General features: G+C 36.3%; 1 protein-coding gene across 1 annotated transcript in view; it reads right to left on the bottom strand.

Moving 5' to 3' along the window:
* Positions 1 to 14,695, bottom strand: part of UBLCP1 (ubiquitin-like domain containing CTD phosphatase 1) — a 30,418-nt gene that overhangs the window by 13,813 nt on the left and 1,910 nt on the right. The window contains exons 5-7 of the mRNA XM_006897034.1: positions 13,715 to 13,813; positions 2,941 to 2,978; positions 2,334 to 2,432 (exon numbers count right to left, since the gene is read on the bottom strand). Coding sequence (XP_006897096.1) covers positions 2,334 to 2,432; positions 2,941 to 2,978; positions 13,715 to 13,813 — 236 coding nt within the window. The remainder of the gene's footprint in view (positions 1 to 2,333; positions 2,433 to 2,940; positions 2,979 to 13,714; positions 13,814 to 14,695) is intronic.

The following is a 14,695-nucleotide window of genomic DNA, read 5'->3' as shown; positions in this document are numbered from 1 at the left end:
TCTTCCTAGTCTGTCTTAATCTGAATGTTCAGATTTAGAGGAGTATCTGACAGACAGCAATTTGTGGGGCAGTTAAAGATAAATCCCTTATTGTGGGGGTTATTAGAGGTTAGATGTGGCAGCTCTCGTGGCACCCAAGGTCTTTATACAGCTTCCAAAAAGCACAGACCACATCTGATTCTTTATTCTCAACAGTACTGTTTCCGGGCCAGGAGATAGAAGGTGCTCAATAATGTGATTAGTTACACTGCTCTTCACAATTTCAAATACACCACTACTCTTGAAGTTCTTCTTTTTGTTGTTAGGTGCCATCAAACAGCAACTGGTCATTATTAAATGTGAATAACAGTGTAACTAGTCACCTTATAAGAAACAGTGAAGAACTCCAATTTCTTTTACTCTCTGCATTTTATAAGAAATTTCATTTATATTGCTTTTCTTACAAAGTTCATATACCATTTGTTTCATACTGTTCATCATTCACACTGTTTCATACAATCATTCCTACGTATTATGTTTTATAAAATTAATCATCATCAAGAAAAGCTTGGAAGAACTCTAGAAGTCCTAATCCACAACATAAACAGTCTTCCAAGTATTCTGGAAAATCTACAACCAGGAGAGGATAAAACAGATCAATGGGACCTTCTAAGAATCAAATCCCTATGCACATCCAAAAACTTCTACAAGTGAGTAAAAAGGGAAGCCACACACTGGGGAAAAATACTCAGTAATGATATGTCAGACAAGAGACTTATATCTAGAATTAATAAAATAATTGAGCACCACAACAAGATAAAGGTGAATAACCCAACTGAAAAATGGGCACAAGATATGAACAGACACTTCACCAAAGATGGCCAATAAGCACATGAAAAAATGTTCAAAATCCCTAGCTCTAAGAGATGCAAATCAAAACAACTTTGAGAGATCATCTCACCCCAGTAAGAATAGCAAAATTTAACAGAACAGCAAACAGCAAATGCTGATGAGGTTGCGGAGAAACTGGAACCCTTATTCACGGTTGGTGGGAGTGTAAAATGGTACAACCACCATGGAAAGCGGTATGGCGCTTTCTCAAAAGTTGCAAATAGAAATACCATTTGATCCAGCAATTCCACTACTGGGAAGACACCCTAAAGAAACCATAGCTGTCACCCAACCAAATATATGTACACCCATGTTTACTGCAGCTTTGTTCACAATAGCAAGGAGTTGGAAACAACCCAAGTGCCCATCAACTAACGAATGGATACAGCAGCTCTGGTATATTCACACAATGGAATACTTTGGTGCATTAAAAAACAAGGAACTCCTGAAATATTATACAAAATGAAGGACATTATGCTAAGTGAAATATCTCAGTCACAAAAGGACAAATATTGCATAGGACAACTTTTGTAAAACAAGACTGACACCAGGGTAGAGGGAAGACTAAGAAAGAGGGCATAAATCATATATACTGCATTGAAACAGATGAGGGAGAGAACTGTTTAAAATGGATATATATAATTAGGTATTATTGTCATGACAGGAGTCCAGAATGAAGGCTGCACAGTGAGTGGACTTGGGGGGTGACTGTATAACAATGAAATAATTTTTCAAACAGAAGAGCGAACTGGGGGGGGTGGTAGACAGGGAGAAAAGTGCAACAAAGAATAAGTGGAAACCCTAAGTCTCTAAACTTTCATTAAAACTAATTTTTAAAAAATGTTTAAAAAAAATTAATCATCATTGGACTATGCCCATCATTACCCCATGTTTTCAGGTCTCCCCTGGATCTTTTACATTTATTTTACTCCCTCTCTCCACTCACCCAATTTTGCAACCCTGTGATTTCATCCCTACCTATATATCCTCATCCGTCTGCTCCCACCCTTTCCCTCCTTGAGTCCCTTTCCGTATATGTTTTACTAGTTACAGAACTCCAATCTTTAGAGCCTAGCTCTTTCTCTAATAGTTCTTCCTACTCTTTTCTAAGGCTGTGTATACATCACCCCTATGTCCATGTATCATGGTATTCTGTTTACTAGTTTCATTGCTAACATATTCTGTTGAGTGTAACATTTTTCTCACATAGTCTCTCTTTAGCTAACATTATCTGTGGACAATTTTCAATAATCACAAGCTCCTTTCTTAATATTCCTATATCAAGAACTTTAATCATTAAAATTTCTATCTTTTAACTTTAAATATATTTTTCCTATGTTAAAACACAAACTGTCACTTCATTATCCACTTACGTGAATTTCAATCTCTGTAGTTTATGAGTAGAAATACAAAAGCATGTATTAAAAAATGGCTTTTTAAATAGATGTAAAATGACTTCTTACATCTATTAATCCTCTTCTTGGAGTATGCACTGTTATCATAGCAGCACTGTCCAACATGAAGGTAATCTTATAGTTTGCATTTGTACTCACTCCCAGTTCCTACAAATATAAATATTCATGTGGTTAAAATATAGCACTGGGCTAAGTATCATATTTCCTGAAGACTGCAAATGTTATTTCTCATAATACCAGCTTTCTACTCTATTGGACACACTGCTTGCTAAAGTAGCAAGATTTTAGTATCATTTAGCTAAGTCAATAAATGGTAGTTCGAAGTGAAGAAAAATCATATATTTATATTGTTTCCTAATTTATCATTTTAAAAAACCATTTAAATATATATCAGAGCAAGCAAAGGAAAATAAAGTATTATAAAATGGTAAAAGGAAAATTGGGAGCAGGGAGCTTACCACTAATTTTTCTTGAAAAAGAACGAGGTATTCAACACTCCTGTCATTAACCAGATTTTAAACACACTTCTATTCTTGAGGTTGGTATTTGCTTATGACTAAACACTTCTAATGGGAATAAAACTAATTCCTCAAATTTTCAACAACACAAAAGCAGTTTCAAAACATTTTTAAATGGACTGTGTTCTAACACTTACTTTCATTTTAGCTTCAATCCACTTCATATTTGTTGCAGCTAAAACACGAGGGATGATAATAGATATGAAAAGCTTGAATTTCATTTTAAAAACTTTCTTTTGTTTAAGTATTCTAAGCAAAACTAAAGTTGCAATGCAATAATTACTCCCCTAGCAGCATATTTATGATTTTCTTTTAAATAATTATAAAAATCAATTTAGTGTGTCTTCAAGATGTAATAAAATGTAAACAACTTTTGTACATAAGGTACAGATTACTAATGCTCAATAGAACACTGAACCTGGGAAATTTTAAAACCTAAACCTAAATTCTCTTTTTAAAATACTCCTACCACTATTTCAATCTAATTCAGAGTTCCTAGATTTCTACTTTCTTCCAGGCAACTCCCAAGTACGCACAGTGTAAAAATATAGGCAAACTGAAGTTGTATACCAAAAGTCACTTTGTTCTACTGTAGTGGCTTATATATTGCTATGATACTGGAAGCTATGTCACCTACATTTCAAATTAGAGCAAGATCAGCTATGGTGAACAAGTTTCAGTGGAGCTTCCAGGCTCAGAAAGACTATTAAGAAGAGGCTGGTAATTTACATGTTTTTAAAAATGGCCAGTATAAACCTTATGCATGCACTCAGATGAAGACTGTAAAACTTAATCTTGAACAGAGTTGCTAAAAAAACAAAAGAAAGAAATGATGAAATCAAAGAGAACAGAAGATTTCAAAGGAGAGCTTGAGAAGAAAAATTATAATAAAATCTGCAAAAGAAACTAAAAAGGAATTACATGTTCAGTATTTTTCAAGTGAAAAATAAGAAATTGAGAGGAGGAAGAAATTTAAGTCTCAACATTAAAGAATTCTATGAGGAAAATGTACTGAATGATGCAGGAAACACCAAAGAAAATGGAAGAAATGATATAGTAACTGTATTTAAAAAAACCAAATGGTGGATGTTCAAATATTTTGTTACTGTTCTTGTAGAGGCCATCAAGTCAATCACAACTTAGTAGAAATCCTATCACCAAGAGATCAAAATCTGGCCCTATCCTGTGCCACCCTTATGATTTCCACTATATTCATGCCTACCGTTATAGTCCAACAACATACATAGAGCTACGTTGGCCTACTGGACAGAAAGTTATGTTATCAAGGCCAAGGTGGGTGATTTTAATCTGCGGCCCTTGGACTGGTCTAAATTGTTTTTTGTCAAACATTCTTCTAGGTGGTATAGCACTGGTCTGTGCATTGCTGTATAGAGGTAACTCGTGGTTGCTGTGATGCTAAATACTGTGACACCGGTGTGCCAAATGTGATAATGGTTACCCATGGTGGACAGTGTTTGGTGGAGCTTCTGATTAAAAAGAAGCTTGAAAGCAGGAGTGGCATCCACTTCTGAAATGGCCTGCCTCCGGAAACTCTATGAATAGTGCTCGGGTCTTCTGTTCATAGGGTTGCTATGAGCCATCTACAACTCAATGGCAAACAACAACAACTGTTACAGTCACCGTTTCAATATATGAGAGTCTTCATCTCTTTCAGTGACCTTCTACTTTGCTCAGCATGATGTCTTTTTCCAAGTAAGATGAAGTTTCACCATTCTTGCCTCTGGAGAGTAGCCTGATTGCACTTTCCCCAAGACAGATTTTTATGTACTTCTGACAGTTTAAGAAATAGTCAACACTCTTTGCCAACACTATAAATTGTAGGCATTAATTCTTCTATAGTCTTTCTTGATCACTGTTCAACTTTAACACCCATATGAAGCAACATTACACCATTAACAAGCAATTCATACTTGAGTCAGATACATCTTAGGTGCTGAAGAACACTGAACATTCCAAGGAAAGTCAAGAGAATAAACAGGTGTCTTAGAGAGGGTAGAGCCAGACTGCTCTTTAAAGGCAAGAATGTTGAGACTTCACCTCACACACTTTGGGCATGTGGATAGGAGGGGCTAATCCTTGGAGAGGGACATGATACTGGGAAGGGTGGAGGCTCAGCAAAGGAGAGGAAAACCCTCAACCAGGTAGACTGACACAATGACTGCTGCCGTGAGCGCCTGTGTGTCAAGAAGTGTGAGAATGGCGCAGGATAGAACAGCGTTCACAGGGTCACTATGAGTTGTGTTTGACTCAACAGCACCTAACAACCACCAAAGATAACTATTAAGGATGGAAATTTCTGAATAGTGCTCATGTGGAAGTTGTATACAGACCAGGGGCAATCATCAATTGGAAGAAGAGAATGCTTACAGTTTAAAATCAGAAAAAGTATGCATCTGGGTTGTTATATATTTAATTTGTACACTGAGGAAATAATCTGAGAAGATGGATGTTGTTGTTGTTATGTGCCGTCGGGTCGCTTGCGACTCATAGCGACCCTATGTAAAACAGCCCTAAACTCTGCTCTGTCCTGTGCCAATCGCACTGTCTCTGACACTCCCATCCCGATTATCCCAGTCACTGAATCAATCCACCTCATAGAGGGCCTTCCCCTCCTGCGCTGTCCCTCCACTCTCCCAAGCATGATGGATATATAAAGAAAAACTAGGCATCAGAATTAGAGAAAGACTCATTAACAACAGACACAACCTTGTTTCCTGTAATCAAACAGAACTTAAAGCACTTATTGATGAAGCTCAATGACTATAACATTCAGTATGAATCAGTGAATAAAGATTAAACTAGACCAATAAGCAACATCACAATAAACAAAAGATTTAAAAACTGAAGTTGTTAAGGATTTTACTTAAGCTTACAACAAATGCCATGACCACATGATTCAGCTGATGCAAAAAAGGCTTTTGACAAATCCATCCCTTCCTGATTAAAACACTCAACAAAATAATCTCCTCAACATAGTGAAAAAGTATATATGCAAAATCAAGAGCCAACATCGTTCTTAATGGAGAAAGACTAAAGGCATTTCCCTTGTGAACAGAGACCAAACAAGGCTGTCCATGATCACCACTCATAGCTAATACTGTATTACAAGTACAGGTCAGGGAAACAAGTCCTAGCTTATTCTTCTAAGAGAAGAAATTCCTAAGAGAAAGAATTAAGAGGCATCGAAATTGGCAAAGAGGTCGTAAAACTGTCACTATTTGCAGACATTATAATACTGTACATAGAGAACCCCAAAGACTTAACAAAAAAATGAAAGGCCTAGTAGATCAATTTAGTTTATTAGGTAGGATACAAGATCAATATAAAAAAGTAAGTTGACTGCACTACAGCAACAAAGAAAACTAGAAAAAGAAGACTAAGAAAGCAATACCATTTACAATAGCCAATCACAAGATGAAATACCTGGCAATACACCTAACTAGAGACACTGAAGATGTTTCTAAAGAAAACTACACTACTACAGAAACAGTAAGAGACCTAATTAAATAGAAAAATAACCCGTTCATGGAGAGAAGACTGAACACTGTTAAAATGATAATCCTACCAAGGCCAATCTATATGTACAATGCAATCCCAATGCAGATATCAAATTCGTTTTTCAAAGAAAAAGGCAATAAAGAAATTTATTTGGAAATGAACAAGACCTTGAATAAGCAAAGTTCTTCTGAAAAATAAAAATTAAGTGGAAGGCCTAGCCATCTCTGATAGCAAAATGTACAATACAGCTGTGGCAACCAAATCAATGGTACCAGTACATTGTCAAGACACGGAGACCAAATGGAATATAATCAAGAATCTAGAAATTAATTCATCTACCATTTTCATGAAACAAAGTATGAGCAAGAGCCTGTGGTGATAAAGGAAGAAGTTCAAGCAGCTCTGAAAGAATTGGCAAAAAACAAGGCTCCAGGAATTGAAAATATATCAATTGATATACTTCAACAAACAGATGCTGCCTTAGATGTGCTCACCAAATTGTGCCAAGAAATCTGGAGGACAACCACTTGGCCAACTGACTGAAAGAGATCTATATTTGTTCCCATTCCAAAGAAAGATGATTTGACAGTGCAGAAATTATTGAACAATATAATTAATATCACAAGCAAGCAAGATTCTGCTGAAGATTATCCAAAAACGACTGGAACAGCACATCAACAGAGAACTGTCAGACTGGGTTTAGAAAGGGTTGTCGTACTAGGGATATTGTAGCTAATGTTAGATGGATCCTGGCTGAAAGCAGGGAGTACCAGAGGAATATCTATCTGTGTTCCACTGACTATGTAAAGCCTTTGACTGTGTGGATAACAACAAACTGTGACTAATTCTGAGAAAAACAGGAATACCAGAACACTTGATTGTGTTTATATGAAACCTATATTTGGACCAGGAGGCAGTCATCAGAACCGAGCAAGGTAACACTGAATGGTTCAAAATTGGGAAGGGTGTATGCCAGGGATGTGTCCTATCTCAGTATCTTTTCAATCTATATGCAGAACTTATTATCTGGGAGGCTGGGCTCTATGAGGAGAAATGCAGCATCAGGAATGGAGGAAGACTCATCAACAATCTGCATTATGCAGATGACACAACCCTGCTTGCTGAAACTGAGGAGGGCCTGAAGCACTTGCTGCAGAAGTCAAGGACTGCAGCCTTCAATATGGATTGAAGCTCTGTATCAAGAAAAGAAAGATTCTCACCACTGGACCAACTGGAAACATCATGATAGATGGTGAAGAGATGGAGATTATAAACAGCTTTAGTTTTCTTGGTTCCATAATCAACACTCTAGGCACCAGCAGTCAGGAAATGAAAAGATGTACTGTGATGGGAAAGTCTGCTATTAGAGACCTCTCCACAGTACTGGAGAGCAATGATGTCAGTCTGAAGACTAAGGTGCGCCTGATACAGGCCATGGTCTTTGCAATCACTTGCTATGCATCAAAAACCTGGACAATGATGATAGAAGAAGAATTGATGCCTTTGAGCTGTGGTGTTGGAGAAGAGTATGGAATAAACCATGGATTTCAAAGAGAATGAACAAGTTCATCCTGGTGAGGGTTAAACCATGTTGCTCCTTGGAGACAAGGGCTCTGAAGCTTTATCTGACATACTTTGGACATGTTGCAAGAAGGGACCAGTCCTTAGAGAGGGATGTCATGCTTGGGATAGTGGAAGGACAGCGCAGGAGAGGAAGACCCATGATGAAATGGATTGACTCAATGAATGAGGTGATGGGGGTTGGTGTGTCAGAGACAGTAAGATTGGCACAGGATAAAGCAGGGTTTAGGGCTGTTGTACATAGGGTCACTATATGAGTCACAGGTGACTCACTGGAACATTAACAACAACAATAGCAAGCTATACCCAATTTGTATTTGACAAGGGATCAAAACCTATTAAATGGGGGAACGACAGCGTCTTCAACTGGCAAAACTGGGCATCTACCTATAGAAAACTGAAAATCGATCCACATTTCATACCATAATCAATTCAAGGTGGATCAGGGACCTAGGGGTAAAGTAAAAAACTAGAAGGATTGTAAGAGACAAAAATAGGATCACATTTAGGAATCCTAGTTTACAGCATAAATAGACTTGCAAATACAGTTAGAAGTGCAATCAGGAGAGGACAAAATAGATGAATGGGACCTTCTAAAAGTCAAGTCCCTGTGTGCATCAAAAACTTTTTCTAATAGGATGAAAAAAACCGTACTGACTGGGAAAAAACATTTGACAATAACATCTCAGACAAAGGCCTTATAAGAAAAGTTTACAGAATACTAAAGAATATCCATAAGAAAAAGACTGATAACCCAGTAACAAAATGGGCAAAAGTCATGAAAAGACCTTTCACAAAGGAAGATACTCAGCTGGCTAATAGACACATGAAGAAATGCTCAAAATTACTGGTAGTCAGCGAGATGCAAATCAAAACAATAATAACATACCATCTCACCCCAGGAGCAGTAGTGCCGTTTAACAGAACATATAAATGGAGGAATAGATGTGGAGAGACTGGAACTTACATGCACTTGTGGGTAAAATAGCACAATCATTCTAGAAGGCAGTTTAGCATTTCCTTAAAAAGCTGAAAAATGATATACCATACGACCCAGGTATTGCACTCCCAGGAATATATCCCAAGGAATTTAGAACTTAGATAAGAATGGAGATCTGTACACCTGTGTTTATAGCAGTGTTATTCATAATAGGAAAAAAATGGAAAGAGCCCAAATACCAACCAACAAACAAATGGATTGAGAAACTGTGGTACAGTCGCACAGTGGAATACTATGCAGCACTAAAGAATATTTGTAAAATTCTATTAAACATGGGGGAGATTAAAATGCATTATATTAAGAGAACTAATTCAGTCTCATATGGCCTTATATTTTATGCGACCATTATTGTAATGATGAAAGGATAACTAGTTAAGAAGTATATAAACGTCCAATAGGGGAAGGGGAAAAGGTAAGTATGAAAGTCAATAGACAGCAATTTAGTGGGCAGATCAGGGAGATGGGAGTGAAGGACTAGAAAACATTCAAAGGGGACTTGAAGGGATGGTGTAATAAACATAAATCGACAGTAATTATACATAATACAATGTATATAAATGATTATATAAACACAGTGCAATATAAGTGAATGAAACACAAGGTATTTGAAAAGCAGCAATAAAGAAACCAAACAATATAGTATGCTGAGTAAATCAGTTGAGAGAAAAAAATGTCACTCTGAAGACTAAGGTACACCTGACTCAAGTCATCGTATTTTCAATCATCTGCCGTGCAATTACCTGCCTCAGAAAAGCCACCAGAGGGTCAGTTCCAATTCAGTGGTACACAACAACATATGCATGTAAAAGCTAGACAATGAATAAGAAAGACTGAAGGAGAATTGATGCCTTTATTATTACAGTATTGGTGAAGAATATTGAATATACTATGGGCTGTCAGAATATCATACAAACCCATCTTGTAAGAACAGCCTAAGTGCTCCTTAAAAATGAGGATGACAAGAATTTGCCTCACATGCTTTGGACATGTTAGCAGGAGGGACTGGGCCCTGAAGAAGGACATTATGCTTGTTAAACTATAAATGGACTTATTATAGCTTATAAATATATTATAAATAGATTTATAATAGCTGAAAAAATGGGCTCAAAAATCAGCAAGAATGTAAGGAGGATGCAAGACTGGGCCGTATTTTGAATGCGATTTCTAACTCAGAACTGACGTGATGGCATGTACCACCACCAAAAAATGCTGGTGAATAAAAGCTAAGTCCAATAACATTAGAACTTTGTCAAACTTAGCAAATATTACTGATTTTTGTGCTGTTGGGTCAGAATGAACTCACAGCTGACCTTTCAGAGGGTTTTCAGTAGGGGAAAAGTATTGCTGTTATGTGCCTGTCAAGTCACTTGTGACTCATAGCAACTCTATGGACAACAGCTGTGATCCTTGCTCTCTCCTGAGCCAACCTGATTGTCTCTGACATACCTGCCCCCATTACCCCAGTGACTGAATCAATCCATCTCATCAAGCGTCTTCATCTCCTGCGTTGACCCTCCACCCTCAGAAGCATGATGTCCCTCTCCAACGACTGGTACCTCCTTGTAAAATTTCCAAAGTTAATGTCAGACAAAGCCTCAGAATCCTTGCCTCCAAGGAGCAACCTGGTCTCACCCTCTCCAGTACAAACCTGTTTGTTCTCTAGCAGTTCATCATATATTCAACATTCTTCTCTAGCACCACAGCTCAAAGGTACATAATTTCTAAGGGAGCCCTGATGGCCTAGTGGCAAGACGCTGCACTGCAATCCCAGAGGTACACGGTTCAAATCCACCAGATGCTCTGCTGGAGAAGGAGGGGACAACCTCCTCCTATACCAGTCAGATCTGATTTGACGGTACACGTAAAAATAATACAATAAAAATTTTTAAAAAAAGGTACATAATTTCTCTTTCTATCATCCCTAGTCATTGTCTAGTTCTCTGATGCATAGCAAGCTATTGCAAAGACTATGGCCTGGTTCAGGTATACCTTAGTCTCCAGACTGATGTCATTGCTCTTCAGTACTCTGCAAAGGTCCCTGACAGTCAACTTTCCCAATGCAATTTGTCTCTTGATTTCCTGGTTACTGGTACCAAGAGTGCTGATTATGGAGCCAAGCAAACTAAAACTGTTAACTATCTCAATCTCTGTGCCATCTATCACGATGCTGTGAATTTACCCAGTGGTGAGAATCTTTTGTTTTCTTGACTTTGTGCTTCAATCCATACTGAAGGCTGCAGTCTTTGATATGGTATGAAACTCAGGCATTTTCTGTCTATAATTCCCCAATGAAAAATAAAAACTTCACGGCTGATAAAAACAGTCTCAATTATTAAGTAACCATTAGGTCTTTTAGAAACCATCGGTGGTATAATCAGTTAAGTGTTTGGCTGCTAACTGAAATGTCAATCATTTAAACACACTAGCCTCTCAGTAGGAGAAAAAAACAACAACTCAGAGTAGTCTTTTCCTATAAAGATTTATAGCAACAAGGCAATTCTACTTTGTCTTGTAGTGTCACAAGGAGTTGGAATTTACTCAGTAGTAGTGGATTATTTTTGTTTATTATATATCAGATACTCTGTCAATTATCTGATTTTAATTTTTAACCACTACCCTGTAAAATGGGTTTAGTTATCTCCTTTTGTAGGATGAGGAAACTTAAGGATTCTATAGTGACATCTCCAGTGTCACAAAGAACAGAGACAGAATTAGAATTGAGTCAATTATATACAAAGTGCCTTTTTCAATATGTTGTTGTTAGGTTCCCTAAGTTGAGTATAATTCATAGCAACCCTATGAACAACAGATCTGAATCCTGTTCTATCCTGTGCCATTTTCACTATACTCCTGTGGAATATCAAAGTTTATAAAAATAACTTACTGTAATTTAAAAAATTAACTGATTTCTCGGTCTACTTTAGCATTTAAAGAGCAAATTCTTTTCTAAAAAGTCACCCCAGTTATCAAGAGCTGTTGAACAAAAATTTGCATCTCAAAGGGCTGTTATATTTTAACTATCTATTTAATTTTAATGGCTACAAAGTAAAATTAACATTAAATAATTAACTCTGATTATAAGGAAAAGCACAGAATTAACAGATTGCAATATCAACTATGTGGCTTTTTATTAAGGAGTTCTGTTGGCCTAGTGGTAAGAAGCTGCACTGCAATCTCAAAAGCATATAGTTCAAATCTAGTTACTCCATGGGGGAAGGATGAGCAATTCCTTCCCAAGTGATTTTACTGCCTCTGATAACTATTGCCTCTGGAAAAAATTGGCTTTTTATTAACGTACCAGTTGTTGCTGTTATTGTCATCGAGTCGAGATCAACTCATAGTGACTCTATGAACAAAAGACCTAATGCCTTTCCATAGCTATCATTCTTTCTCTAAGTTCACAGAGTTTCCAGAGGCATGTGGTTTAGGAAGTGGATGCCACTCCTGCTTCCCAATCTGTTTTACAACTGGGAGCTCCACCAAAGACTGTCCACCATGGGAAACCATTATGGTATTTGATATCACCATGGCACAAGGTTCAGTATCACAGCAAACCCAGGTTACCTCACACAGCACACTGACAAAGAGTACAATTAAATAATATTATTGTTGTTAGGTGTCATCAAGTCAACTGACCCTAAGAACAGCATATTGGAATCTCAACCTATTCTGTACCATCCTCATCATGTTCAACAGGCTACAACTTACATTTAAACGCTAAATTTGCATCTTTAATAATAAGACTTTACGCGATTTATAATCATGATGGCTCTTTTCTACCTAATAATAATGCTAAGAAGTAACTTTTTCTTTTTTCATTGTTCTAGTATTCTTTATTGTACATATGTATGGATAAAATTCAGAAAGGCTTGAAGGATTTAGGTGACCAAGTGGTAAAGAGTTGCACTGCCAACCCAAAGACAAATGGTTCAAATCCACCTGATGCTTTGGCAGGAGGGGGCAAGTTGGACAGTAGGAAGTAACTTTCAATATTTGTGAGGAATAAGTATATAAATCAGCCCACTACCTTGCTTTTTTGAATCTCACTACAGAAAAAGATATCAGCTAAAAGAAACAGTGTGGTTGATAATGAAGTCAATTTCTTTCTTGACACAAACTCATTTACTTACGCCATGAGTATAAAATCTTAGAATGATTCACAAACCATGATTTGGAAACCACTGCTTTAGCTCATGTGGTTTTGTAGGGTTTTTTATGTAAGTTGTTTTAAGTAAAGTTATATTGTTCTTATTTCTGAGGAATGTTTTTTCCATGTTTAACTTACCTTCCTTCAAGAAAAAGAGAAAAAAGAAAGCAACAATATCATGAAATGTCAAAGATCAAATAAAATATCAGAAAGGGAAAAAAATTCAAATCAAACCACAGCCATTATAAAAATAACTAAAAACAAACAAAACAAAAAAAACAAACAAAAAAAAACCTTCCTACTCATTGCTGTAAAGTCAGAACTGACTCACAGCTAATCCTCCAGTGGGTTTTCAGGAGACTGTAAGTCACAAGAGCGCAGATTGTCCATTGTCCTCCTGAGGAGCGACTGGTTGATCTGAACTACCAGAGAGGCACACTTTCACATTATACTTTACTCTCTTCCTATTCTTAATTTTTGCCTACACTTAGTTATTGCAGTTATTATTTGGTAAATATATGTAATTTATATGTGATTTAAGGTCAAACAAATGAAATAATCTGAAAAAAATTTACATGAATTGTTTTAAGCCATAATTCATAAATCTAAATATTTTAAGGAACAATCTTATTTCCATAAAATCTAAGCAAAAAGCATAGCTTACACCAAATAACAATGTCATAATCCTCATATGCAGATGTTAGGAATTCATGAAGGTACGGTCGCATTAGTTCTACCCCAGTCTCTGCACAAGACCTATGGTCTAAAAAGAAAATTAATCATAGATAATTATTAGTTTATTATCATGGCCAAGTACCTAATACCAAGTAAGCTTATGAAATGTAACATAAATACTTGATTGTAATTGCTTGAGATTAATTTACATATTTGACAGCGATGTCTTCTAAAACTTACAACTTCATATTTCTGAGCTTTAACTTTAATCTACTCATTTTACTCAGTTGGTAATTGCCAACTTCTAGAATTCAGGCTTACCTAGTAAACTGTAATTCTTTTTCTTTCTAATATAGCCTAAAATATAATGACAGTTTATTGCAATGAAAGACAAACTGAGGTCATTCACCTGTACTCATTTTTAGCCATTTTTCTTGCAGATATAATAAATAATAAAATCTCTCCAAAAGGCCAGGTATAATTAATTTAATAACTTATTTTAAATAAATGTACATTAATTTATAATATATGCTTAAATTTTTACTTCAAATTAAACACATTCATTCTAGTAACAGGAGTTAATAATCATTTACTGGCAACATAAGAGCAAGAATGAGCTTTTTACTTTTTCCTTAAATAGAAAAACGGGAATGAAATATTAATTTTAAACTATTTCCAATAGAAATTTAAATGTTACTCAATTGAAAATGGCTTGGTTAAATTATCATGTAGCTATAGACTGGAATACTGGAATACCTTGTGATACTCACACTCCTCCCTAAGAATTGTTGAATACTACTTAATGACTGTGAAAATGCTGGATATATGAGAAGGGGGGGGGGGAATGTAGACACAAACAAGTATATCATATAATAAAATACTTATATATAAAATAATCATGAAGCTATCAAGAAAGGTCATCTTTTGTGTTTTGGGATTTTACAGATGATGCTTTTTTTCTTACCTAAAA

Source organism: Elephantulus edwardii, unplaced genomic scaffold, assembly GCF_000299155.1.
Source record: "Elephantulus edwardii isolate Elephantulus edwardi_28Jun2011 unplaced genomic scaffold, EleEdw1.0 scaffold00197, whole genome shotgun sequence".
NCBI classification, from domain to species: domain Eukaryota; kingdom Metazoa; phylum Chordata; class Mammalia; order Macroscelidea; family Macroscelididae; genus Elephantulus; species Elephantulus edwardii.
Note: the sequence above shows the minus strand (reverse complement) of the source record. Positions and strands in the feature narration are given on the sequence as shown.